This window comes from Branchiostoma lanceolatum, chromosome 8 (assembly GCF_035083965.1).
Source record: "Branchiostoma lanceolatum isolate klBraLanc5 chromosome 8, klBraLanc5.hap2, whole genome shotgun sequence".
Lineage (NCBI taxonomy): Eukaryota > Metazoa > Chordata > Leptocardii > Amphioxiformes > Branchiostomatidae > Branchiostoma > Branchiostoma lanceolatum.
In genome coordinates this window covers 2,562,677-2,589,952 of record NC_089729.1, presented here as the reverse complement: position 1 = coordinate 2,589,952, position 27,276 = coordinate 2,562,677, and the positions used below count along the sequence as shown (strand labels likewise).

The window sequence follows — 27,276 nt, the reverse complement described above, 5'->3', positions numbered from 1 at the left end:
TTTCTCCAGCTCAGGTCAGGTCGTCAGGCGGGATGAAATGATGCACTTGCTAATCGCACACTCCTAATGCAACAAGATGCACCGTGACCCTTCGCGACCCCTACACTCAGCTGCTTTTAACGCTTCAGCGTTTCTGGCTGAACTGTTGTCCCGAGCCTGATAAGATTTGGCGGCAGATTTTCACTTGGCAGGGACTGCCGCAAGGCAGTCTGCACAAAGGCTCAGAAACGTACAAAAGCATTTACCAGAACAGTGCAGCTACCATAATAAATCATGACAATTTCACTCTCTTTCTTTTTAGTACACTTACTATCTTACTTAGCTCACTGTCTTAATTTAGAACAAAAACACACAACAAAATGTTATCCATTGGTTAGGTCTAATTGTCAGTTCTTTTTTTTTTAATCTAGATCTTACTTCATAATTTTATCTAATTTGTATTTCAACTTGTAACGTTATCACCAATACTTACATGTAATACAAAATGTACTCAAAATCTGTGTAGTTACTAGATGCAGTGCAAGATGACCTACACTGGTGCACAAAACTGCAATAATGTCTTTACTCATTCATCAATGGTTACTAAGAAGTATTCTCCATAGCTATTTTATTCAGTGTTACGGGTACTTAGTTATGTGCAATGAATGTTATATAAGGACCACAGGAAGAATACTATTAGCTACATTGTAAAGCTAATTGTGGATCCGATAAAAATAAAAACAAAGGACAACCTGTACCTAGCCTGTTCAGGCACAAAACCACAATAAAGTCATTGCTCATTTAGTAATGATGGTTTCTGCATTCCCCACACATCTGGCTGTGCAAGTGTCATGCCTCCTAACCCAATTGCAAGTGCCCAGGATAGGTTCCTGCCTTCTCCTCTTTAGTGTGTAATCAGCGTAATAAAGAAATATCTGAACAAACCAGAACAAGAAACAAGAAAGAACCCACGCTGGTCACTTAGAGTTTGGAAAGACACCTTTTAGTTAAGAAAATGTCAAGTCAGATATCTTTAAATTTATAATTAAAACAGTAAGTCAGTGACAGATACAATAACACACTTATATATACAAATGACATGAAAGTTATGAATAAGGTCGTTTGACATCATGTTTACTGTACGCAGCTGCTGACTCCGACAGAGTTTAGGGAACTGCATGCAAGGGGAAATTTTAGAAAACGACAAAAGTTTCCAAACTGAAAATGACCGGAGCATAGAATAAAGCATTGTGCATGAAGTTTTGAGTACTTCCATGTCAGAGGTCACACTAATGTGGTGGTGGTAGTAGTTCCGGGTCAGGGGTCACGCTACTTGTGCTATGGGCAGGAAGTGCTGGTAGTAGTTCCGGGTCAGGTCAATCATGAGGTCCTGTGTGCACTCCGGCAGCTCACCAGCATACAGGCCTGGAAAACACAGCAACAATACATTGTAAATAACATTCAGCTTGGCATGGCCCATAATAGAGGCAAGTTGTTCAGACAGAAATGCTCTGACAGGTTCACCCATGCCCTGTCAGATGTCCAGAGGGTTGGGGCAGTCACTCTGAAGAAGGTGGAATACTGTAATTCACTTTATCCTCACGGTAGCAAGATTTCACAATGTCAGGAAAAGGGACATTTTCACTGAACTTCACCGTGGCGGCAAGTGATTTACAGAACGGATGTGTGAAGGTCTGAGTCATGAATAGTTTTTTCATGGTGATGATAAGTTCATGATACAGAGGTGACCATGAAAACAGTGAAAATAAAGTTACAGTGAAAGAAACAAGAATTACACTATTTGGAAAAATGTACAACTTATTAGTGAGACTGGATTTCCTTGGGTTATGGCATAAGTCCACAAAACAAACTGTCACACAAAAATGGTACTTTTTTTTTCACACACACATGACCAAGCACATTAGGATACAGGTCTGAAAAAAAGGAGGTCCAAAACCCAAGAAGACAACCTGGGGGGCCTACGGCCACACCAATTTAATTTCTTGGTTAACAGATTTTTATTTTCCCCCCCAAAAAATTTTAGAAACAAAAAATTCATGAAAACAGAAGGCTGGCCCAGCCTTCTGTTTTCATGATTTTTTTTTTTAAATTTTTTTTAGGGAAAATAAATATCTGTTAACCAAGAAATTAAATTGGTGTGGTCTAAGATAAGATAAGTCTCAGCCTTACGCAGGTTCAGAATCGCCTACATGCCTGTGGACTCTTATTACCTAACATTACATGTATGTGTGTAATGCTGTAATGTTGTAAATGGACCGATCATGTGCAATTTTCTGTTCATCAGTAATGGCCGAAAATCGTCCCTAAAACATCCCCAGAGCGGAGTAGAGAGTCCACATAAACCCAGAAAATGGTAGAAAAGTCAGCTGGTGTAATTTTCTCCAGCAACAATCATGCCCGGTTCATACAAAAAGTACTGCAATATCAAATGACAATGTGTGTGAAAAAAATGCAGTTAAAGTTTCTGTTTTCCTCTTGTTTCTGAATTAAAATAATAACTTTAAAAGAAATTTTGTTTCACAACACGTTCCAACCTACAGAACTTAGCGAAATGTGTTGGTTCAATGATACATCATTCTGCAACTTAATCTGGTGTCCCTGATGTGTAATTTAGACCGCAGAAAAGCATATCTGTCAGAATTACAGCAACTGCTCTCAGCAGACCTAAACCCTGGCTTACCAGGTAGGCATCCTTCCATCTTTTCAGATGATGGTAGCACTCTGGATTCGGCAGCTTCTCATGTGGCTCTGAAGTCCAGTCCTGGCGTGGCAGTCTCGTCCACAGTTTGGACATATGAAATCAGAGGAGTTCTGAGGCTGCTGTCTCTCTTTTCTTCTTTGTCTTCTTTGCTCTAGTTGCTTCTTCCGCTTTGACTGACCCTTTGCTAGACCCGCACTGACGTCGTAGCGCCATCTGTTGCGGTTTGCTGCGATCAGTTCCCAGCTGGCAGGGTCTATGTCAGTTAGCTTCAGGTCTCGTTTACAAACGTCTCTGAAACGCAGTGCAGGTCGTCCTACTGGGCGTTTCCCTGTGGCAAGTTCACTGTACAGAATGTCCTTTGGGATGCGCCCATCTTTCATTCTGGATACATGCCCCAACCAGCGTAGACGTCGCTGGCAGAGGAGAAGGTGCATGCTCAGGGAGCAAGAACGTTCCAGAACAGTGGTGTTGGGTATTCTATCCTTCCAGGAAATACCAAGAATGCGCCTCAAGCAACGAAGGTGAAAGCTTTCAAGGCGGTTTTCTTGTCTGGCATAAGTGGTCCAGGACTCACTACCGTACAGCAGAGTACTAAGGACACACGCACGGTACACTTTGAGTTTTGTGTTAAGTGTCAGATGGTTATTGTCCCACACTCTCGCCCCGAGTTGAGTCATCACTCCTGCAGCCCTGGCTATCCGTCTGTCGATTTCCTTATCTAAGGACAGGTTGCTGGTGACCGTTGAACCAAGGTAGGTGAAGTGGTCCGTCACTTCAAGCACTTCTGGTCCTATGGTGATGACAGGTGGCTTGGGGACATCTTGGCCCATGACAACTGTTTTCTTGATACTGATGGTCAGTGCAAATTCCCTGCAGGCGTGTGCAAACTGGTTGAGCATCTGCTGCAGCTCGTGTTCGACGTGTGCTGACAGTGCTGCGTCGTCGGCAAACAACAGTTCTCTGATCAGCACTGTGCGGACCTTTGTCTTGGCTCTCAGTCGGGCCAGGTTGAACAGTTTCCCATCACTGCGGGTGTGTAGGTGGACTCCTTGTGTGGAGTGACCGAATGCAAAGTTCAGCAACAGAGAGAAGAAAATCCCAAACAAAGTCGGCGCAAGGACACACCCTTGTTTCACACCAGACCGGATTGCGAAGGGTTCAGAGGTCTCCCCGTCGTAGCTGACCACACCCTGCATGTCCTCGTGGAAGGAGATGATGATGCTAAGCAGCTGTGGGGGACAACCGATCTTCTGCAGTAGCTGAAACAGGCCTCTCCTGCTGACAAGGTCAAAAGCCTTCGTCAGGTCGATAAAGGCGATGTATAACGGCCTCTGCTGCTCACGGCACTTCTCTTGAAGCTGTCGTACGGAGAAGATCATGTCTGTTGTGGACCTCTGGGCGCGGAACCCACACTGAGATTCAGGGTAGACCCTGTCGGCCAGTACCTGAAGGCGCCTAAGGACCACTTTGGCAAAGACTTTTCCCACGATGCTAAGCAGAGAGATGCCTCTGTAGCTGTTGCAATCAGTGCGATCCCCCTTGTTCTTGTACAGAGTAATGATCTTGGAGTTACGCATGGACTGTGGTACTTGGCCCTCTTTCCAGCAAAGACACAGTAACTCGTGCAGTGGTTTTAGCAGGACAGGTTTCCCACACTTTATGACCTCAGCTGGAATGTTATCTTCTCCCGGTGCTTTCCCACTTTGCATAGAATCAATGGCTTTACTCAGTTCTTCTAAAGTAGGCTCTGCATCAAGCTCTGCAATAACAGGTAAGTCTTCAATGTTGTCTAGCACGTCTTGAGAAACTGAGTTTTCTGTTGAATATAGTTGTAGGTAATGTTCCACCCAGCGTGCCATCTACTTGTCCTTGTCTGTAAGGATCTCGCCATTCGATGCTTTAAGGGGGGCACACTTTTTGATTGGTTTTCCTGTTGCTTGTTTGATGCCCTCGTACATTTTTCTTATGTTGCCACTGTCTGATGCAAACTGGATACGTTCTGACAGCAGAAGCCAGTAGTTGTTTGCACAGCGGCGTGAGGTTTGCTGAGCTTTGTGTCGGGCGGCTTTTAAGGCTTGTAGGTTCTGACTGCTCGGGTTTTGTTTATAGCTGAGCAGTGCTTTACGTTTCAGGTCAATAATAGGTTCCAACATAGAGATGTGTGCTTCAAACCAGTCTGTGTTCTTTCGCTCCTTCTTTCCATAGGTCTGGACGGCTGCACGGTGGATGGTCTTACTCAGTGACTCCCACATGTGCTCTGCGTCCTGAGTCTGGGAAATGTTCAGACATTCTTCAAGACGTTCAAGGAGCTTCTGATTCTTGTTTGGAAGGGAGGTTTTGCTGACATCGATTCTTGGCTGGCCTTTCTTCTTGGTGTGATGCAGCCTCTTGGGCCTTATTGTTATTCTTGAGGCAACAAGAGAGTGGTCAGTGTCGCAGTCTGCACTGTGGTATGATCTTGTGTTGCAGACACTGTTTAAAGAAGTACGTCGTGTGATGACTAGATCCAACTGGTGCCATCGTTGCGATCTGGGGTGTCGCCAGGATGCTTTATGGATAGTTTTGTTTTGGAAGAAAGTGTTTGTTACACAAAGGTCGTGGTAGCAGCAAAGCTCGAGGAGCCTTTGCCCGTTATCGTTCATTTTGCCAATCCCATGGTGACCCAGCACAGTCTGCCAAGACTCATTGTCTGCACCCACCCTGGCATTGAAGTCCCCCAAGACGAAGATGTGCTCTGATGTTGGGATTTCCTGAACAGCCTTGTCTAGTTGCTCGTAGAACTGATCCTTGGCTTCAGGTGTGGCCTGCAGTGTTGGCGCATACACACACACGAGGTTTGCAGGACCTTCATGCGTGGAAAGGCGTAGTGTGAGGATTCTTTCTGTACCTCCCGTAGGGGGTTCTATCATGTGCAGCATGGTATTTCTAATGGCAAAGCCAACCCCATGTTCTCTAGCTTCATCCCTTGCTTTCCCTTGCCAGAAGAAGGTATAGGAGTCCTCCTTTAGGGACCCACTGTCAGGAAGTCTTGTTTCTTGCAAGGCAGCTATATCAATGTTCAATCTGTAGAGTTCACGATTGATCACTGCAGTCTTACGAAAGTCCTCTATGTCTCTTAAGTCGTCGGATAGACCAGTACGCATAGTTTGTACATTCCAGCTTGCAATACGAATGGCTGGAGTTTTCTGCTTACTTCTGTCATTTCTTCCTTTGTTGTCTGGTGTATGGCATACAACCCACCTGTCGAGTAAGACTCTAAGCTCCACACACCCAATGAAGCAGGTAAGTCGTGACGGGTCAGCACCTAACTGGCCGGGGGCTGCCCGGCTTAAAGCGGGCGGTAGCTGAACCAGTAGGATTTCGAGGATCCTTCCCACTGTCGAAGACAACCCGTGGCGTCCAGCTTTACGTCAATTTAGCAAAGACTTATAACCCGTAGACTGCTGTCCTCCGGTTTGTTTTTCGCCCCCAGGGATGAGGGCGACTGGAGTGGCCTCTCCAGAGTGCTGGCCTGGGCGTCTCTATGGAGGTCTTGCGCTGCCCAAAAACACAACAGGACCCCCCTCTCTGCCTCTCCGGCGTGGTCCGAGGGAACGCGAAGCGTGACACTCGGCGACGGTTTGGCTGCAGGAGTTGCCGGAAGGATGTCAGTGTTTGACAGTCGACCGCCTCACGTACTCCACTCCGGATTTTCTGTCTGGGTTGACTCCCGTAGCCTTTCCCAGGACTGAGTATAGCCGCAAGGCAGCGGAGGTTTTTGAATCAGGGTTTTCCTTCCCCTAGACGAACTGCCGTCCAAGGCTGACGAGCTCCGTCTACCCGGCTGTTGTACTGTCTTTTGTCTGACCTCTCACCTGTAACCTGCCCGACATGGTTAGACCTGCCAGGGGCTACGAGCCCCCGTCGGTATAGCCCACAGGATCCTTGAGGTACTCAAGCCTCCCCACCACGGCAAGGTAACGGTACGGGGGGAACTGGCTTACCACACACAGCAGTATATACCAGCACGTGCTGTAAATAACAGCACATCTATGACAATACCTATTAGAAGCAAGGCCACAAATCTATATAAGTGAGAAGAAAGGGAGTCAGTGTTTCCTATATTTCCTGTAACTTACAGTGGTGTAATGTCGGTTTAGACAGTGTTATGTGTGTGGCAATGGTCTCTACCTTTAACTCACAGTGGTTAGTGGTATAATGTTGATTTAGACAGTGTAATGTGTGCACTACAGGCTTTCATACTGGATTTTAGGCTTGACTGCTGACCCTGTAGCTTTAATATTAATAATGTGCGTTACACCCTCCTGCTGCAACATCCAAAAACCAAGCTTGGGACTAACTTGCCGTAGAAATGAAGCAAGTCTGAGAGAACCAAGATAAATACAGAATACAACACGGTGTATTCTGTATCGCCAAAGGTACCGGGCCAACTATCGCCCGGCGTGATAGTTTTGCATGTCCCAATAGGCAAATTTGCATCATGGGACAGAAGAACGGGTCCTGGAGACAGCCCGGGTGTCGAATGTCCCAGAACAAAGAGACTAACCCGGTGTAGAAATGAAACAAGCCTGAGAGAGTCAGATAAATACAGAATACAACACGGTGTATTCTGTATCACCAAAGCCAACCGCAGGTCGTATCGCCCGGTGTCATATTTTTGCACGTCCCTGAACAAGCAAGTTACTTTCCATCCTGGACAGAAGGATGCCATGGGTCCTGGAGGCAGCCCGGGTGTTGAATGTCCCAGAACCAAGCTAGAGACTAACCCGGCATAGAAATGAAACGAGCCTGAGAGAACCAGATAAGCTGTGTCACTGCCCGACTGATGCAACGATCACTCAGCTGCCAAGAGAGGGGTCACGAGTTACAGAGTCTCACACCTTCACCAAACCTATCTGACACTTTCACCAAACCTATCTGACACTTTCACCAAACCTATCCGACACTTTCCCCAAACCTATCCGACACTTTCACCAAACCTATCCGACACTTTCCCCAAACCTATCCGACACTTTCACCAAACCTATCCGACACTTTCACCAAACCTATCCGACACTTTCACCAAACCTATCCGACACTTTCACCAAACCTATCCGACACTTTCACCAAACCTATCCGACACTTTCACCAAACCTATCTGACACTTTCACCAAACCTATCCGACACTTTCCCCAAACCTATCCGACACTTTCACCAAACCTATCCGACACTTTCACCAAACCTATCCGACACTTTCACCAAACCTATCCGACACTTTCACCAAACCTATCCGACACTTTCACCAAACCTATCCGACACTTTCACCAAACCAATCCGACACTTTCACCAAACCTATCCGACACTTTCACCAAACCTATCCGACACTTTCACCAAACCTATCCGACACTTTCACCAAACCTATCCGACACTTTCACCAAACCTATCCGACACTTTCACCAAACCTATCCGACACTTTCACCAAACCTATCCGACACTTTCACCAAACCTATCCGACACTTTCACCAAACCTATCCGACACTTTCACCAAACCTATCCGACACTTTCACCAAACCTATCCGACACTTTCACCAAACCTATCCGACACTTTCACCAAACCTATCCGACACTTTCACCAAACCTATCCGACACTTTCACCAAACCTATCTGACACTTTCACCAAACCTATCTGACACTTTCACCAAACCTATCCGACACTTTCACCAAACCTGTGAAATATTGAACGACATCACCTGGTATCAGTTTGTCCTAATCCTGTCCAAACTAGTTCATAACTTCCCACCTGAGAAGGCCGTGACTGACATGTACAGAGTGAGGGGAGACGGCGAGGGTTGCCAAACGATACGTCAGACAATGTTATCCCTTCCCTGAGGTGCCAGGAATTCAACCAGGGTGGTGTTGTGTGGCGTAATGGATAGAACATCCGACTGTCAAACAAGGGGACCCCAGTTCGAACCCGAGCTGCCCCCAGACATGTCTGAACATGCACCCGGACATTGTGCCCTTGGGAAAGGCACTTAACACAAATTCCCTCACTTCACTCAGGTGTAAATGAGTACCTAGCTCTTCTAGAGTTGGGGACGTCCCTCGGATAGGACGTTAAATGGAGGTCCCGTGTTTGGGGAGAGCCATACCCCGCGCACGTTTAAGAACCCACCACATCTTTCGAAAAAGGGTAGGGGCATGCCCCGGTGTGCGATGGTCCAAAACCTTACAACCTTGTGTACGTCTTACGTACCGTGCTAGAGTCCTCGAATTGATGAGGTTGAGCACGTAATGAGAAGAAGAAGAAGAAGAAGAAGAAGGGTCGTATCTAGCCTCTACCAGGCTCCGCCGGATGGCTGAAAAAATAGTAGAAATTGGCCGTAATAGAGTGAATAGTGTGCCAAGGGAGTTAGCTACGGAGGGAGTACATTCTGCCATCGACGGAGCCTGTCGGGACACGGCATCTATAAAGGGTATCAAATTAATCCCCCGATTATCTGTACAAAGGAACTAACTCAGCGCTGAAGATCATTTAGGTCGTAAATCGCTCAGCGCGCAGTGTGGCCCGGCCGGCCTGGCGTGTGTAGGAAGCCAGCTGTGTGTGGGACAAAGGTCACACGCGGGTGGCAGCAAAACGCACCAAAAATTATATTCTGTATCAAGATGCTTGCATTCTCGGTATTTCCTCGCTAAAATATAATAGAAACATTTTCATTTGTTGAACAAATGGTCTAAAGTCGATTGTTTTTGCAACAAAATGTAATATGTTTATTGTTTACGAGATATTTACGTTACTGTGCGGTTAATCTGCAGCGAACAAGCGGGGAAATACGGTAGACATTTTTTCCTTGTTGAATTCAGCCAAACTGCGCATTTTAGAGGCTTATGGTGGCAACAAACGGTTCGGGCTAGTTGAGGCAGGACGGTGTGGCCTGAAAACAAAATGTTTTACCGGCCGATGCCCCCGTCAGAAGTCCGACGAATACTGAATTCTCCACTGCACTGCGGGCCAAGCCGGGCCGGGCCCTGCCGCAAACTCGTAGCCAAACATTCCTGGGTTCTTTATACCCACGCGGCGCACACGCGTACGATCGACTACCATCGCAGTACAAAAACTGTCACAGATAACTACATCAGAGGACAAAAATATCGCTTAAACTACGATGTACTAGTAGGGCACTGGTCTGGACCGTTATTACTTCAAACTTTCGTGATCTCTGACACTTCCTGTCCACATGTTCGCTGGTGGGCTGCTCCTGTCCGGGCCGTCACGGGCGAGTCGGAAAGCAATAAAAGGATTATTTAGCTACTTCGCACCTATTAGATAGCGATTAGTTGACATCAAACGAGATGCCGTGTCCCGACAGGCTCCGTCGATGGCAGAATGTACTCCCTCCGTAGCTAACTCCCTTGGCACACTATTCACTCTATTACGGCCAATTTCTACTATTTTTCCAGCCATCCGGCGGAGCCTGGTAGAGGCTAGGTCGTATCAAGCGTTCCAAAGTTTGGCTTTTTCTGTCAGATGTGCTTTTCCCTTTACGGTCACTCCAGCAAACCTAATTCACATCATTTGCCTTTAAATGAAAGCATAGTGCCTAACATGTATGTAGTGTTATGATATATACAAATTGTAGTGGTTATGATCACACACTACTACCCCGATTACAGGTTTGAAAGGGAGGTGAAAAAAACAGTGACATCACACACAAAACGATGAGATCACACACATAGAACCAGCAATACTTTGTGCCTTGTACAATTATTGTGCAATAAAGTTATCTACCTAATATACATTAAGCTATGACATTACACAAAAAACGGTGACATCACACACAAAATGATGAGATCACACACAAAACGGTGACACCCACCTGGCGACCCTGAGAAGACGGTGAAGGGCGGGACGACGGTTTCCGGGGGCAACACGGTGTTTGGAGCGATGGCACTACAATCCTTCAGCACGCACCGACGACCCTGTAGGACATGGGAGAGAAAAGTTAGTGTTGTTTTCTGCTAAGTTGTGGTAAGGTCAGGTTTAGCCTCCTTGGTTGTGGGTAGGTTACTTGAGCCCTGATGCACTGGGATGCAAGCATCACAGTATGCCCTGAAAGGAAGAAAATGAGTTTTGAAACTAGTTCCTTTTGGTAAAAGTAGAGTAGCCAAAAGTGTGTGAGTTGATGAAACTGTATTAGCCTTGCCTTGTACCAAGACACTTCCAAAGTTCCTTAATTTTACTAAACACGATCACCGTGACGGTATAGCTTCTTTCTAACACTAACTTAAACTAATTTTAAGTAAAAACTTGACCTCTGGCCTGCATATTTCAGCAGAGATTCTCCACTGAACCTGACGTGAGGGAGGGGGGTTTATTTTGCAACAGCTGACATTTCCAAGACAAATGTGCTCAATTGCGTTAACACCCAAGCGACATAGAAAAATAAACTGTCTCATTTTGCTGCAGATAGACTGACAGTTGCTGACGTTATGATTAGTTAAAGCAAAAAGACGACCTCAAGCCTCCACATATCATCAAAGGTTGAAGCCTCCCCACCAAACTTGACATTGGGGTGAATGATTTTGCGATGGCTCCTTTACATGAAAAATGTGCCCAAATCTTTTCATAATCTCATTGTCTTGTTGAAACTAAAAACAAGACCTAGGGGCTCTGTACATTTATCAGCAAAGGTTTCCCACCGAACCTGACATTACGATGGTTGATCTTGCAACAGACGATGACATTTCCATGACGAATGCCCCCAATTCTGTTAACACCCAGGCGACATACAAGAATATGTACTGACTCATTTTGCTGCAGATAGACTGACAATTGTCGATCATTAAGTTAAAGCAAAAACAAGACCTGAGGCCTCCATAGTCAGCAAAGGTTCCCCATTAAACTTAACATTGGGTGGTCACATTAGCTCACTTCTATGATAAATGGGCCCATTTCTGTTCACACCCTGGTGACATATTGCCTAATTTTGCTGCAGATAGATTCACAATCACCAACTTTATAATCTGGTTCGATAAGTAAAAACAAGACCTAATGGGCCTGCACATGTTTCAGTTATGGTCTCCAATCAAACATGGCATTGGGGTGGTTCACTCCACTTCAGCTCGTTTGTATGATAAATGCTCCATTTCTGTTCACACCTTGGTGGCATACTCTAGAGTACTGTATCACTTTTGCTGCGGATAGATTCACAACCACCATCTTATGATCTGGCTAAGTAAAAACAAGACATTGTGCCTGCACATGTTTTAGCTATGGTCCCCATCAAACTTGGCATTGGGGTGGTTCAGTTCTGTGATAAATGGCCCATTTCTGTTCACACCTTGGTGACATATTGTTTCAATTTTGCTGCAGATAAATTCACTACATGTATCACCAACTTCATAATCTGGTTATCATAAGTAAAAATAAGACATTGTGCCTGCACATGTTTTAGCTATGGTCTCCAATCAAACATAGCATTGGGGTGGTTCACTCCACTTCACCTCGTTTGTATGATAAATGCTCTATTTCTGTTCACACCTTGGTGGCATACTCTAGAGTAATGTCTCATTTTTGCTGCGGATAGATTCACAACCACCATCTTTATGATCTGGCTAAGTAAAAACAAGACATTGTGCCTGCACATGTTTTAGCTATGGTCCCCATCAAACTTGGCATTGGGGTGGTTCAGTTCACTTAAGCTCGTTTGTATGAGAAATGTTCCATTTCTGTTCACACCTTGGTGGCATACTCTAGAGTACTGTCTCACTTTTGCTGCGGATAGATTCACAACCACCATCTTATGATCTGGCTAAGTAAAAACAAGACATTGTGCCTGCACATGTTTTAGCTATGGTCCCCATCAAACTTGGCATTGGGGTGGTTCACTTCTGTGATAAATGGCGCATTTCTTTTCACACCTTGGTGACATATTGTTTCACTTTTCCTGCGGATAAATTGACAATCACCAACTTCATAATCTGGTTAAGTAAAAACAAGACATTGTGCCTGCACATGTTTTAGCTATGGTCCCCATCAAACATGGCATTGGGGTGGTTCACTCCACTTAAGCTCGTTCGTATGATAAATGCTCTATTTCTGTTCACACCTTGGTGGCATACTCTAGAGTACTGTCTCATTTTTGCTGCGGATAGATTCACAACCACCATCTTTATGATCTGGCTAAGTAAAAACAAGACATTGTGCCTGCACATGTTTTAGCTATGGTCCCCATCAAACTTGGCATTGGGGTGATTCAGTTCACTTCACTTCAGCTCGTTTGTATGATAAATGCTCCATTTCTGTTCACACCTTGGTGGCATACTCTAGAGTACTGTCTCATTTTTGCTGCGGATACATGTAGATTCACAACCATCATCTTTATGATCTGGTTAAGTAAAAACAAGACATTGTGCCTGCACATGTTTTAGTTATGGTCTCCAATCAAACATGGCATTGGGGTGGTTCAGTTCACTTCACCTCGTTTGTACGATAAATGCTCCATTTCTGTTCACACCTTGGTGGCATACTCTACTTTTGCTGCGGATAGATTCACAACCACCATCTTTATGATCTGGTTCAGTAAAAACAAGACATTGGGCCTGCACATGTTTCAGCTATGGTCTCCATCAAACTTGGCATTGGGGTGATTCAGTTCACTTAAGCTCGTTTGTATGATAAATGTTCCCATTTCTGTTCACACCCAGGTGACGTATTGTCTCATTTTGCGGCAGACATACCCAGGGTCCCAAGGCGACGTCTCAGTCTGAAGCAGTTCCACACAGATGGTGAGAACATCGACGTGCATCATCATACCGATTCGTCAGGACAAAAGCGGACAAGAATCGAAGCAAGCGCAAATGTCATCCGTAAAATCACATTTGCGTGGCCTTTGGAACAGCCGACAGTGTGAAGTTCGTGTTCACCACCAACACTACCAACTGGATTTGGGGTTAAACAAATGTTTTGGGGGTCCTCACTCAAAATGGAGGGTGAAAAGGAGGGAAAAGTCAGTCTTTTTAACCCACTTTTCACTGCTTGCATGGGTCCAGGTAAAATGGGGTAAGGATGTCCGCTTAACCCCAAATCCAGTTGGTAGTGTATACGGGCACACTGCTTTAGTTTGTTGGGTCTATTCTAGCCTACTGTTGCACACCCGTGTCAGGGGCCCCCGCGGTGTTGAAGCAGTTTATAGGTGACAGTCTGTATAAAGTTCACATAAACCACCTGGAGACACTCAGATCAACAGATATCTGTCTGCCCATAACAAAGACAAAGGCTAGAAGTTCCCCTTCGACTCCAAACTTGTTCTTACTTTGATCGTCCACTTCAGCTAGTAAGCATTGTCATCTCAATTCCGAGAACCAACGAATGAAATTGAAGCGACCAAAAAACCTTTGGAACAGCACACAGTCTAGTACATAAAGTTCAGCACAATCACCAGGAGACACTCAGCTTAACCGACTTCTGCCTGCCGGTAACAATGACGGATGCCTCCTCCATTATATCTGCATCGTTTAGAGGCATATAGGAGACCCGGGGCGAAGGTTCGCCAAGAATCAGACTTGGAGGTGCCGAGGATCCATCTAAGATGCGCTGACTACAAGAAGATAAGGTCATTATTCTTAAAGGATGACAGGAAGACGGATGGAGGAGCAATCTTAACCACTGAAGATGTCTCGAGGAAGAACATACCAGATGCGTGGGTGATGAATACATGTTTACTCTAGGTAAATCGACAAGATAATAAACTAAACCCTGCACGGACATCCTTTTCTGTAAATTGATGGAGACAGAACACCATCATCATCATCATACTTTTAGCTTCTTACACTTTTAAAGGAAACCCAAGCAATATTAGGGCCCGATAATCAGATTTTGAAAGTCAATTCATTTAGTCATTTCTATACTTGATTAGTTCGAACAACACTATCACAATATATAGCTACGTCCATGATACAAAAATATGACTTCGTTGTAATGTGAGAAGTCACTGAAAATCGTCGCCGGGGTTTTTGTCGGCTCGCGAAACTAAGGGGATCATCGTATGGCATGTTTTTGCACGGTTTTATAATGCTCAAAGTATGAAGTTACTTCACAAAGTGCTAATTATAAACAGTGTTAGTAAATGTCACTACAATAAAGATTTCAGCACTTTTTTATTTCCATTTTTTTGTCCCCAATATTTCTTTCATTGGTTGCCTTTGAACAGTTGAAGCATTCTATTCACAAAGTTCAGCTTCCAACAAAGAGAACAGGTGCCTGCCTGATTTTAGAAAATCCTTGAAATTCGTGAATAGAACGCTTCAAGGATTGACATTTTTTGATATGTGAGAAATGCTTTCTTATTTTCCAAATTTGGTTACGAATATAAGACATTTTCATGACGACAGGTCAGCCAGTTTTGGTGACATCTTCAGGTCAAACCAACAGAAAATGTCCATTAAGCTAATAACTCTAAAATATCAATCGAATATTTTGGACCAATCAGCCAACAAATCAACAAAGAATCCAGTCAACAAACCAACCAACTAGGTAAGCAAAGCTACATTCCAGAGGTAGTAAGCAATAATAGAAAGAAGGTTCACTTGAGAATTTATCAAAAGTCTACAAGTAGAGTTTCTGACAATGGTACACGACACCCTCGAGGTTTGGAAAATTATGTAAAAATCAATACAGGCCACAGTGGCTCCCAAACAGCCAGTGATACATGTACATGTAGCTGTGAAAGTTGTGACCTGAAGTTGCCCCGAAGTTCAAACAATTGAGCTTGCTCACTTTCCCAGCTATCAGAGGAGAAATCTCACCCATTGGTCACATTGAGACAAGTTTGCTTTAACTATGTTCCTTCAAGGTTTTACACCGACAGACATTCTTCATGGGAAATCCCTTCAACACAGCTGGACATTCTTCCTGGAAAGTTCTAAAGCACCTCCAGACATTTTTCCCAGTAAATTCACTCCAAACTGCTGAAATCTCCAGTAAAATCCCTTGACCATCTGGCCATCCTTTTTAGAAAATCCCTTCAACACAGCTGGACATTCTTCCTGGAACATTTTCTCAGAAAATTCCCTCAAAACAGTTCAAATCTCCCCACAAAATCCCTTCCACCACCTGGACATTCATTCTACAAAATCGCTTCAACACAGCTGGACATTCTTCCTGGAAAGTTCTAAAGCACATCCAGACATTTTTCCCAGTAAATTCACTCCAAACTGCTGAAATCTCCAGTAAAATCCATTTGACCATCTGGCCATCCTTTTTAGAAAATCCCTTCAACACAGCTGGACATTCTTCCTGGAAAAGTCTTAAATGCACTGCAACATTTTCTCAGAAAATTCCCTCTAAACAGTTCAAATCTCTCCACAAAATCCCTTCAACCATCTGGACATTCTTTCTAGAAAATCCCTTCAACACAGCTGAACATTCTTTCTGCAAAATTGCTTCAACACAGCTGGACTTTCTTCCTGGAAAGTTCCTATACATGTAGCACACCCAGATATTTTTCTCAGTAAATTCACTCCAAACAGCTGAATTCTCACCGTAAAATCCCTTCAACCACCTGGACATTCTTTCTAGAAAATGACTTGAACACAGCAGGACATTTTTCTGGAAAATTACATGATAATAACAGTCAAAATCTCCCCCGTAAAATCCCTAAGGCTTTGACCACCATTCCTGAATATTTTTTTCTAGAAAATACCTTAAACACAGCTTCAACACAGCCAGAAATTTTCCCAGAAAATTACATCATTACAAACGGACAATCTTTAAAAAAATCCTTTTCTTGGAGAAAAATTGAATGATTTCAGTTCTTCTTCTTGCAGTAATTTGATTTGGCATTTTTATATGTCAGGTTGTGGCATTGTTAGGGTTGGCCGGAGGCAACCACTTACCCGTTTCCCACACCTGCAGACTCAAACAGGCAAATCAGGAATAAATAATAGACTTCAAAACGTTTTCTTTCTCGATGCACAATCAGGTCAATGCACTTCCTTACAAATTGTGCACATTTGCTAAGGATTAAACAATTATCTATAAGGTACTGGAACATGTTGTGATTTTCATATACAGTATATACTACTGGAATGAGTTCAAATATTTCCTTGGGGATGTTAAGCTACATGTACAGGACACACGTTTGAAGAGAGCCACACCTCCAGCAAATAAGAAACACAAAGAAAGCAAATCAAAAATAATGGAAGGGTAACATTTGCAAGCAAATACATAATGTTTACCTCCACATGGCCTCGTGTGACAAACTACTGCTCTGTTTATTCTTACTCAAACACATTCATATTTATGGTGACCAGCCCCTCCAGCTATGTCCTGTTACTTTGCAACATTATGTAATCGTACACTACAAGGTGTTTGCCACATTATCAGTTGCCATGGTAACAGCCGTCTAGTCCAGGTCATTCACCTTATTTGTTTGAAAGAAGAAAAAGAGGAGGAAGAGGAAGAAACAGTTAGCAAAAACAATATGTTTCCCTTCGAGAAGGTAAACCTAAAAAGAAAAAATAGAACACGTTGTGTTATGATTTTAGAAAACTTCCTATAATATACTAAGAACACAAAGAAAACAAAACAAAGAAAACGAATAGCACTACGTTCTACATGTTCTGTTACGATTTTGAAAGACTTACTATGACGCTGTTCCTGCCGATGTGTACGTAGGAGCCGATCTGGGCTGCATTCACGACGCAGTCCTCCTCGATGAACACGTGGTCCCCGATGTGCAGAGGGAAGAACGCAACTCTGCAACATCATACAGAGAAGAACTACGTGATTGTATGTTCCGTGAAGAGTTTCATCAGGTTAGTAAACCACTGGATATAAAACAAGACCAGGAAGATACAAAGAGTTCTGCGGCAATACCAAGGTCGGCCTCTAGGAGGCCCAAAATCAAGTTTGTCGTCAGACAATTCGAAGATTAACTTCAGGATGTTTCGATTGACATCCACTACTCTCCTTGAGAACTTCAGAGAAGTTCATTCTAGTGACACTTGAAAATGTCCAGAAGCAAATCTCCGAATTTTATCCAGTAACTAACTGCAGCTGTAGAGTTTGAATTGTCTTTATATACATGTACTTGATTGTATATTCTGTGAATAGTTTCATCAGGTTGGTGAATCACTGGATATAAAACACATGTACATGTAAGAACATCCAGGACCACAGACACAAAAAAATGAACCACTAGGAGGCCCAAAGTCAACCCTAACCATCAGGTCCTCCACACCTACATTTTGTACCAGTGGGGTTGTGTGGCGCAACGGCAGAGCGTTCGACTCAGAACCAAGAGGTCCTGAGTTCGAATCCTGTCATGTCACCGATCTTGGGAAAGGCACTTTACACGACTTTCCTCAGTCAACCAAGGTGTAAATGGGTACCTGACTTCGGTTGGGGAAAGTCATATTAAGGTCACCTGGTGGCGCCGAATGGCAGCCGCCCAGACCCTTGGGACAGTTCCACAAAATGCAAGTGTGGATAAGAAAATTATGTATATGTTGTGTTAGTGTGTGAAACCTGTAATACCCTGCATCAATTCAGGCTAGAAAGGCTGCCATTGCGGGTAATTTCTGACCAATAAAACCATTATTAGAAAATAGACAAAATACCATCCCAATTCTCCACCGGCAGGAAAAAAATGGCGCATTTGCTGTGCTTTTAAGTTCGCGTTTGCATGTATTGACTATACTTATTACCCCTAAGTTGTCACCTTGCCAGCTTGAGTAATGCGAAGACAAGCTAAAAGGAACAGTTACAGACAGGAGGAAGCTTTAACTAGACATGAGACTATTACCACAGCCCCATTTCATCCTTCCTGCAAGATGGACGCTGCCAAACTCATGCCCCAGAGGAGAATCAAGAGCAATCAACATTTATCCACAGTTTAACTCCTCCATTTGGCACATTCCAAGGCGGCACACTGAGATAGGACACATTTCTCTTCCACTTATAACACTGCACTCTCCGTAAATAGTTTCATCGGGTTGATAAATCAATTTCTTTTGGTACAGAACCCTACATTTTCTCTGCTGACATTTACTCACAGTTCAAATTACTCAGGTCAATTGTTTAGAAGTTTGTTCACGGAGGCAGAGAGCACAACGCACTTACTCTTGGTGAAAGCAAGGCATGTTGTAAGTCAGGTAGCAAGTACAGTAATTGTAGAAATGTTTGTGGTGGTTTTATGTTCGCGGTTCTCGCTTTGAACTCTTTACCATTATCTTAAAACCACCACGAAAAGCCGTTGAAATGTGCATTTCACACGGCAACGAAATGCACTGAATGCGGAAGTAACTATGCCACATTGCCAGAAAAAGGCAAAAATCAAATTTAATGAAATACATTGTGTAAAAAATGCCAGCAGGACAAGGGCTAAGTCATTTTGAAGCTCATTTAAGATCTATATATAGACACTTTTCAGTTGAGAAAATGGAAAACTTCTTATTGTTGAAATCGAGAGCACTCTAAACGCAGCTAAGCATATTTAAAGAAGCCCTTTAAGCGAAACATCTTTCTTGCACTGAACTTTAAGGTAATTTGAGGGTCATTCCAAGGACACGCTGGAGTTAAGAAGCAGCTGAATTTTCTCCAGACATGTCTTCAGGGACGTTCTTAAGTGATTCCAAAGCTACTTGAGTTGGGAAGATGAACAGCTTTCTTTAAGTGCAGGAACCTCTATTCCCGGGAAGCTGAAAGCAGGTTGGTTAAATTTCTGAAGTGCTTAAAATGCTTCAGAGTATAGATTGGTTGCTTCTTCAGGCCACACCAATTCAATTTGTTGGTTTTCAGTTCAAAACTATTGACGCTAAACAAGATCAACATGTTAACAGAGCTAGAGAGGAAAGTCTGTACCTTGGTATACACAGTTTTATAGAGTAGTTGACTAGTTGGATTTAGGTTTTCCTCTCAATCCATTATATTCATCTTTACCCTCTTTCTAAAAAAAATTACTTTGAAATGTCGAAGAACAAAGGAAATGAATTGGTCATGATAAGGCCACACCGATTTAATTTCTTGGTTAACGGATTTTTGGAAAAAATGCTAAATTCCAAAATCAACATGAAAACAGAATCTCAGAGGAAAGTCTTTACTTTGGTGCACACAGTTTCAGGGAGTGAACATGCCTGGTCAGGTGCAAGTTTTCACCCCAGCCTTCTGTTTTCATGATTTTTTTGTGTGCTAAAGTTAAAAATAAAAATCAGTTCGCCAAGAAATTAAATTGGTGTGGCCTAACCAGCCTGGAAATACTCCATTCTACCCAAATGTAGAATACTTTAATTTCTACTAAGCAACAAAACTACGTATAACCATAGTTTTACCATAGACCCCAAAGAGATTACATCATTTACAGTAAAAATTGCCACTCTTTAGCTCCAACGTAGAAGTACATAGTCCCTTTGCATAGCGAAATAACCAAGAAGCTATTGACATCACCATCAAGAAAGCTGAATCCTAATTGAATAGAAGGTACTAAAATTAAAAACGCCCAACGAACCATTTTCACCATATGGTTTCTATTTTGACTCCAGCAGTAGGAGTGGGCATCCCTGCCTAACAGTCAGTAAGTGCAACTCTTTCCTGCCATATCCACAAACTCTACACTTGTACGGCCCTTAAAGACCTGGAAATGACTTCAAAGTTGACCTCTCTTTTGAATTTTTCAAATGCTTATGAGAAATGCTGCGCATTCCGATCCTTCACAACAAAATTGCCCTGAAATGACAAACATTCTCCCACACAGTTACAGCAAGGAGTTGTCATCCTTTTGAAGTACTGTAAATCCATTCAATAACAGTGGTTGGTAATTTTAGCAGTTTGGGAAAGAGTGAGCATTTAATTTTAACGGCGGGAAAAAAACATCATTGTCACAAATGTTAGGGATCAAATATTTGCGATGATGAAATTTTAGCGGTAAACTAGTGACCTCAAAATAGCTAGAATTAAGTTACCATTAACAAATTAAGAATTACAGTGCTTGCTCCATGACCATGGGAACACACACAGGTTGTTCAGCCATGACTTGGAGATTAGACAGTCTGTTTTCCTACCCTACAAAGGTGCACCTCTGACCTTTCCGCATGCCTGAGAACACATTCTCAGACTTTATCTGCGGCCAGCAGAACTGTACGTGACAGGAAAGGGCAGAGGTCAGTCCGCGCTCTTTAGCTCAGATAAAAACTTGTGTCGAGCTGGTTAAGGGAGCGTCGCCTCTCTCCAGTAACACGAAAACGTCAGCCTCGTTTAGCATTCATTAGAAATGCCAACAGGTGTTTCACGGGTGACCCGGCAGCAAGACTGGCTTAAAGGTGCACACTGTAGAATTCTGGCACCAAAACTGATGACAATAAGCTTACTTTAAGGATTCATGTTCAGATTGAAGCTTGCGGCTAACGTAAATATGTATGTGTCATTTTTTCAGCGTTTATTTGATTTATTTTTTGCCTGGGCTACCCAACTAGCCGAAGGCTATTACAAAGGGTTGATAAAGAAAGTTACAGAAGCATGCTGTGCAAATTTCACTGGTGAGAATAAGACTTCCTTTCAGTTACATGTCCTTCCTATATATATAGAATATATCAGCAAGGCATTATGTTCTCAGGCATTAGTCAGTGCTCTAAAAGTGCACTTTCCATGTTTAGCAAGCTGTTATCACACCTGAGGTTTCAGCACCAGGGACAGACACCGTTACAGTGAATGGGACGCAGGAAATGTGTTTGTGTTGGATTCAGATGTATCAAAGTACAAATAGATAGAAGTAAAGCTGAAAAATAAAGGCTTGCGGCAACAAAGTTGCCTAAGTTTGTCACAATTTTAGACATAATTCTCGGTAATCAAGAGCAGGGCTACAAAGAAGTCTTGCTACATAATGTAAATGAACACCACAGGGTGCCTGCTACTTTACCAGTAACCACGGTGACAGTCATCTGGTCTAGGTCATTGACCTTTTTTCTTTGGAGAGGTAGTAGCAGAGGAAGATAAACATTAAAAATCAATAGCGCAGGTAAAATTTGTCTTGCCTGCAGGTAATTTCTAAAGCAGGGAACATAACTTTTTTCAATCCCTAAGAGAGTGCTGGACATGATAGAATAAGTCAGAAATTACCTGATGTGCATCTATGGCTAGCATATGGCTAAAATCGATCCCTATGAACTGTAAGTAAAACGACCCTTAGTCTCTTGATGTCTGACAGAGCTGTAGTTTTGCAGTCATTGATTGACCTATATCTATCTTATTACCCCTTATACATATGGCCTCCATCAGTCTATATTGACCGTGGTAACAGCCTAATTTACCCCCTTACAGAACAAAGTATTGACAACTTAAAAGTAGAAAACACAACAGTCTAGAAATGATGGCCACTGTGGGAGCAGTTGTTCCACTTTTATGGGTTTTTTTTTTCCAACAGGAGCCCTTCAAAGGCGATCACAGCAGATAGACCTGATTGAGCAATCGGTTTGCAGGTCAGACTGCTGGCCACTGAAGAACAATTTCAGCAATCGACATATATTTTACTGCAATTCCTACACCCATTCCTTTATCACTCCTCACAGAGAACAGTACTGTCCGTTTGTTTGGGTCATCTCTGTTACTGTAAGTCTCTGTTACTGTCAGAGGTCAGGACTTGAAGGAAGTCAGCGCTCGGGCCGTGCCTGCATCTGGTGGTAGACTGTTCCAGACATTGGGCCACAGTAGCCCATAGATGTCTGAAGGTCTCTAAAGGTCTTTGAAGGTTTTATGGGTGGATTTCCAACAGGAGCCCTTTAAAGATAAACACAGCAGATAGGCCTGATTGAAATGTTGGTTTCTAGGTTAGACTGCTGGGCACTGGAGTGCACTTTTGGAGCTCGACCTAGATTTCAAGCGGTCAGCGACCCTGCCTCTGGACTAAGAAGCTGTGAGTTTGGATACCGGCTGTGTCGCTCAAGTGGCATGTTAGTTAGTTAAAATCCTCCCACACCATTATTGATGTATAAGGCGGTGCCCATCTCCGTTTCATAGCCCTGGGCCACACTGTGGTGCAATCACTGTAGCAGGGGGCTAGTCCACTGGCAGTGAAGTGTGTTTAACTTCCATACTGTTTCAGAAGTATGTACCATTTTTATAAAGTCTTTGGTATGACTCAATGCGCCTCTTGTCCAGAGGTGTCCTACCTGGGGCTTGCACCCCACCCAGTCCTTCTGGTCCAAGTAATTTGAACCAGATGTGGTGAGAGACAGAAGCGCAGACCACTACACCACAGGGACACCCCCCCCCCATGTGGCATGTATGCTACTGGAAAGGGGCACAGCCCTTAGGATGTGACATAAAGCTGTTCATTGTGCATGTCAAAAAGAGCTAGGGGAATTTCTACAATTAACCTTTAAATACTGTAGCCTCTGTCTTCTCTGTCACCATCAGTAGCAGAATTATAGCTCTTCAAAGGATCAACTTTCGGCCGTCCCTTGATTTGATGAGTCTGACATACATGTACATGTACTGTTTATAGTAGCAATGTTTCCCTCCCTAAGTGCCGTTAACCTTGATGATTATTGATCCACATATTAAGCGATTGTACCGGGACAAATTGGAGGGTTTATGAACCATGCCAACAGATGCAGAAACCAGTACATGTAGATAATGATAATCACCAGCAAAGGATCAACTTGCTGTGGACCTTTGATTTGATAATGATAATAACAAATTTAGTAGCCCTCAATGCCATTAGATTTGATGAGCATTGATCCACAAATAATTATAACAATTGCACAGGGACCACAAATTAATGATTGTACCAGGACGAATTGGAGGGTTTGTAAACCACGTAGTAGAAGCAGCCTGGGAGTGAAACGGGACGAGTTGTAATTTTTTCTCGCCCGCCAATATTGCAGCAGGCATCCTTTAATGAAGGCTATTTTCCTACAAAGGAACGAGCTGAAATTACTCCCTTGTCAACTCTTACAGCAAATTTGGCCTACTAAAAGGGTAATTTTCTGTTTCATCAAGATTTGGGGGGCGGAAGGTAAGATCTGATCACGGTTGATAGGAAGTCTCCCGGGGGCATGCAGACAACTGCTACAAACATCAGCTGACATGGGTGCTGTGTGAACTTTTCCCCAGGGTTCAGTTTTGTACTTTTTGGTTTGCTCAGCAGCAAGGCCACACAACTTTCTTTAAGTCTCTACAGCAGGGGGCTAGTCCGCTGGTAGTGATGTGTGTTTCAGTTCCATAATCTTTCCCAAATGCTGAGTGCTTAAGCAGTATGTACCATTTTTAATGTCTTTGGTATGACCCAGTCGGGGATCGAACTCATGACCTACATCTACCCAATAGGCCATTACACCGGTTTTGCACGCTGCATTATGACTTCTATAAACATCAGCTGACCTGGTTGTTGTCTGAACTTTTCCTCTGGGTTCAGTATTGTACTCTTTCTAAACGAGTTTGCTCAGCAGCAAGGCCACAGGGACTTCTTCTTGGCACTGAACTAACGCTCACTGAAGCAGCATGTCTTCTCCCTTAGTCAGAAACATGACAAGCTTGATGAGCAATCTTCAGATGATAAACTGGCAAAAAAGAATAAGAATGCCACCACAAGGAGTATCTTAAACTCCCTATTTTAGATGGAGGAGCCTTGACACTGTAAAAGAAGTCATCACTGATGAGTGATTCAAGTAGATTGTTTCTTTATGTAGTCAGATTGTGTCCAACGAGTTTCTGAATTTTCTTAAAGCTTGTGGGTTCAGTTTAGAATTTGTAGATTATGTACAAACTGCAGATCACAAACAGGCCAACACAAACATGATGGCACTTGAAGGAGCATCTTTAAATGAAGCAGCCTTGAAGCCGTAGGAGAAATCATCAGTGACCGATGACTACATGTACTTGAAGTAGGTTGTGCGAATGCCAAGGCTATAAGACTTCCCAGGTGGCTCTATAACTAAACTGATGCCCAACAGGGAGAAGGGGGGGGAAAGCCTTGACTTTGAAAAGGATTGTTGAGTGTGACCTTCTTGAGATGGGCTGCAGTCAGGAGGGAACTCAGCAGACAGCATCAAACCAAAAACAGTTGAAGTCAATGACGGCCCGCCTCGGTGCATGCTCTGAAACGCAGTGATTTGTTGAAGCAGGTCGTTTCTTGATCGACTTGGACTTTGTTGGATGTTCCACCAGGGAACAGTTTCCGCACTGGTGATGATGATGTAGCAGGCCGTTTCTTGAGTGACTTGGCTTTCCACCAGGGAACAGTTTCTGCACTGGTGATGATGTAGTAGTAGGTTATTTCTTGAGTGACTTGGAATTTCTTGGATGTCCCACCAGGGAACAGCTTCCGCACTGGTGATGATGATGCAGTAGGTTATTTCTTAAGAGACTTGGCTTTCCACAAGGGAACAGTTTCTGCACGGACAGCAGCTATAAACAGGCTCAGGCCATGCCAAGTGGGACTCGTTAGTTCTGCCTGACAACATGTTTGTCTTGCCGAGAGACGTTCCTGTCTCCCGCTGGGTGATCTGTCTTTGTTACCGCACGACTCTAGACTATTTGTTGCTTTTCTTATTGAAGGTGAATGCCCTGAGTAATGTAAGTGAGATGCACTGGTTTGTTGAAAATTCAATCACTGTAAATGCATTTAAGTTTGCATGGTTTTTATTTCGCGCTATGGCGAAAGTGGAGTGTTCGCGGTGGTTTTAGGTTTGCTGCAGCGCTATAGTCATATACTGCTACAGTGTTGGACAAAAATGTTCGCGATGGTTTTAAGTTCGCGGTGAAACAGTCGCCGCGAAAAACGCGAACATTAAACCACCGCGAACATTTCTGCATTTACAGTATTATGTTGGCAATTTACAGTTCAACTTTGATTCATGATTCAGAATGTACTAGTTTGTGTACTAGTAAGCCAAAGGCAGCTACATACATTGTAGAAAATATACAGACAATCCATCCAAGCATTCTTGACTTATTGCCTATACACACACACACACACACACACACACACACACACACACACACACACACACACACACACACACACACACACACACACACAAACACACACATACTAGTACACACACACACACACACACAAACACACACACACAAGAAAACTTATTGGCGAATGTCACAGAAACAAGGAAAACTGATGCAGCTTTCAGTTTCACAGGGAAGGATGGATGACAAAATAAACTGGTGAAGAAAAATCCTTGAGGCGAATCAAAACTGACTGTTCCAACACCCTACTCATTCTGTCAGGCCAGGGAGGCTTTCAGAAGGCCCAAACCCAGAAGTCAGAAATCATTGCCATACATCCTACATGTTCTCTCATTCGTGTCTGAAACAGTTTCCAAAAGGTCATTCCAAATGTCTCAAAGGTCATCCAGAGTGACTCCGTAATGTAGATGTTCCCGAAGGGGCTGCCTGGTGTCTCGACCTTCTGAAAGACTCTCACCCTCTTTTTGTGAGTAGCTGCATCACCCAAGGTCATGTTTGACACGAGGTCGCCCCCCTCCCACCCTAAGGCGGCAGGTCTCTGGGGGAGTGAAGGCACTTAGCCTGTTTGTACTGCAGCTCAGGCTTATGAAATAAAACGTTGTGTTTACAGTTACCCGACCTGCCCTAGTAAAAACCTGCCAACTCGAGCCTTTTTTAATCTGCAAGGGACATAAAATTTGACATCTGAGTTATGAAATTGAAAACAGATGAGGGCTTTGAACAGTACATGTAAAAGAATATGTAGTAAACATAATAATATTATGCATTGTGCTCCTTTCAGTTTATTGATAATCATAACGTGTTGTCTCGTGCTTGTAATCCGTAGAATTACAATACGATGTTGGAAATACCAGTGCCTGATGATGCATTTCAGTGCTTTACATTTCCTAAATGTATAATTTGCCTAAAACTTTCTAAAACTTTTCCAAAAAAAGGAAAGAGAATCCCTACCTACTGGCCCAATTTTTTTCAGGACCGTAACCAGAAACACCACATATTTTTTTCCTGGGCCTGATGGTAAATGGTATGAACAGACTGGAGTACCATGCTGATGTGAACTGAGAGGTGGGAAGTATTTAGCTTCAGTGAAGCTGCTCAGTAGTATTCATTACTGTAAATGCAGAAATCTTCGCGGTGGTTTTATGTTCGCGGTTTTGCAGCGACTGTCTCACCGTGAACTTAAAGCAGACGGCTAAGTCTTCACACTGCGCTTCCAGGCGACTCTGTCCAGGGGGTTCACACTGGTTAGGCCACACACCTTAATGTCCTTCCTAACACACTCCAACCAAGATTTCCTGGGTATATATAAATGTATAATGGTCTATCGAGTGAATTAAATAAGACTTTATAACAATGCCTACTTCAACCCCAAACCCCACTTTGCCCCTGATGGGGTTATTTGGGGGTATCAGTGAATGTAGAATAAATGACGGAAATCACAGGAAGGAAATAACTTCAAATGAGTGTGCATTTTTAGATGAAAATCATTGAATGACTAATTGAAATTACATGTAACTAATAATAAAAGTAATATTATCATTTCATTATTAACGTCATCATCACACAAAAAAAACAAAAAACAAATCAGGTTCATACTGTAATTCTTGATTTGTTAACT

At 43.4% G+C, this 27,276-nt stretch overlaps 1 protein-coding gene across 1 annotated transcript in view; it reads right to left on the bottom strand.

Annotated features, from left to right (window-relative positions):
• Positions 1-592: 592 nt before the first annotated feature.
• The window catches only part of LOC136440447 (dynactin subunit 5), a 34,119-nt gene continuing 7,435 nt past the window's right edge, over positions 593-27,276 (bottom strand). The window contains exons 4-6 of the mRNA XM_066436494.1: positions 17,327-17,438; positions 10,558-10,660; positions 593-1,404 (exon numbers count right to left, since the gene is read on the bottom strand). Of these exons, the coding sequence (XP_066292591.1) occupies positions 1,304-1,404; positions 10,558-10,660; positions 17,327-17,438 (316 nt within the window). The 3' untranslated portion in view covers positions 593-1,303. The remainder of the gene's footprint in view (positions 1,405-10,557; positions 10,661-17,326; positions 17,439-27,276) is intronic.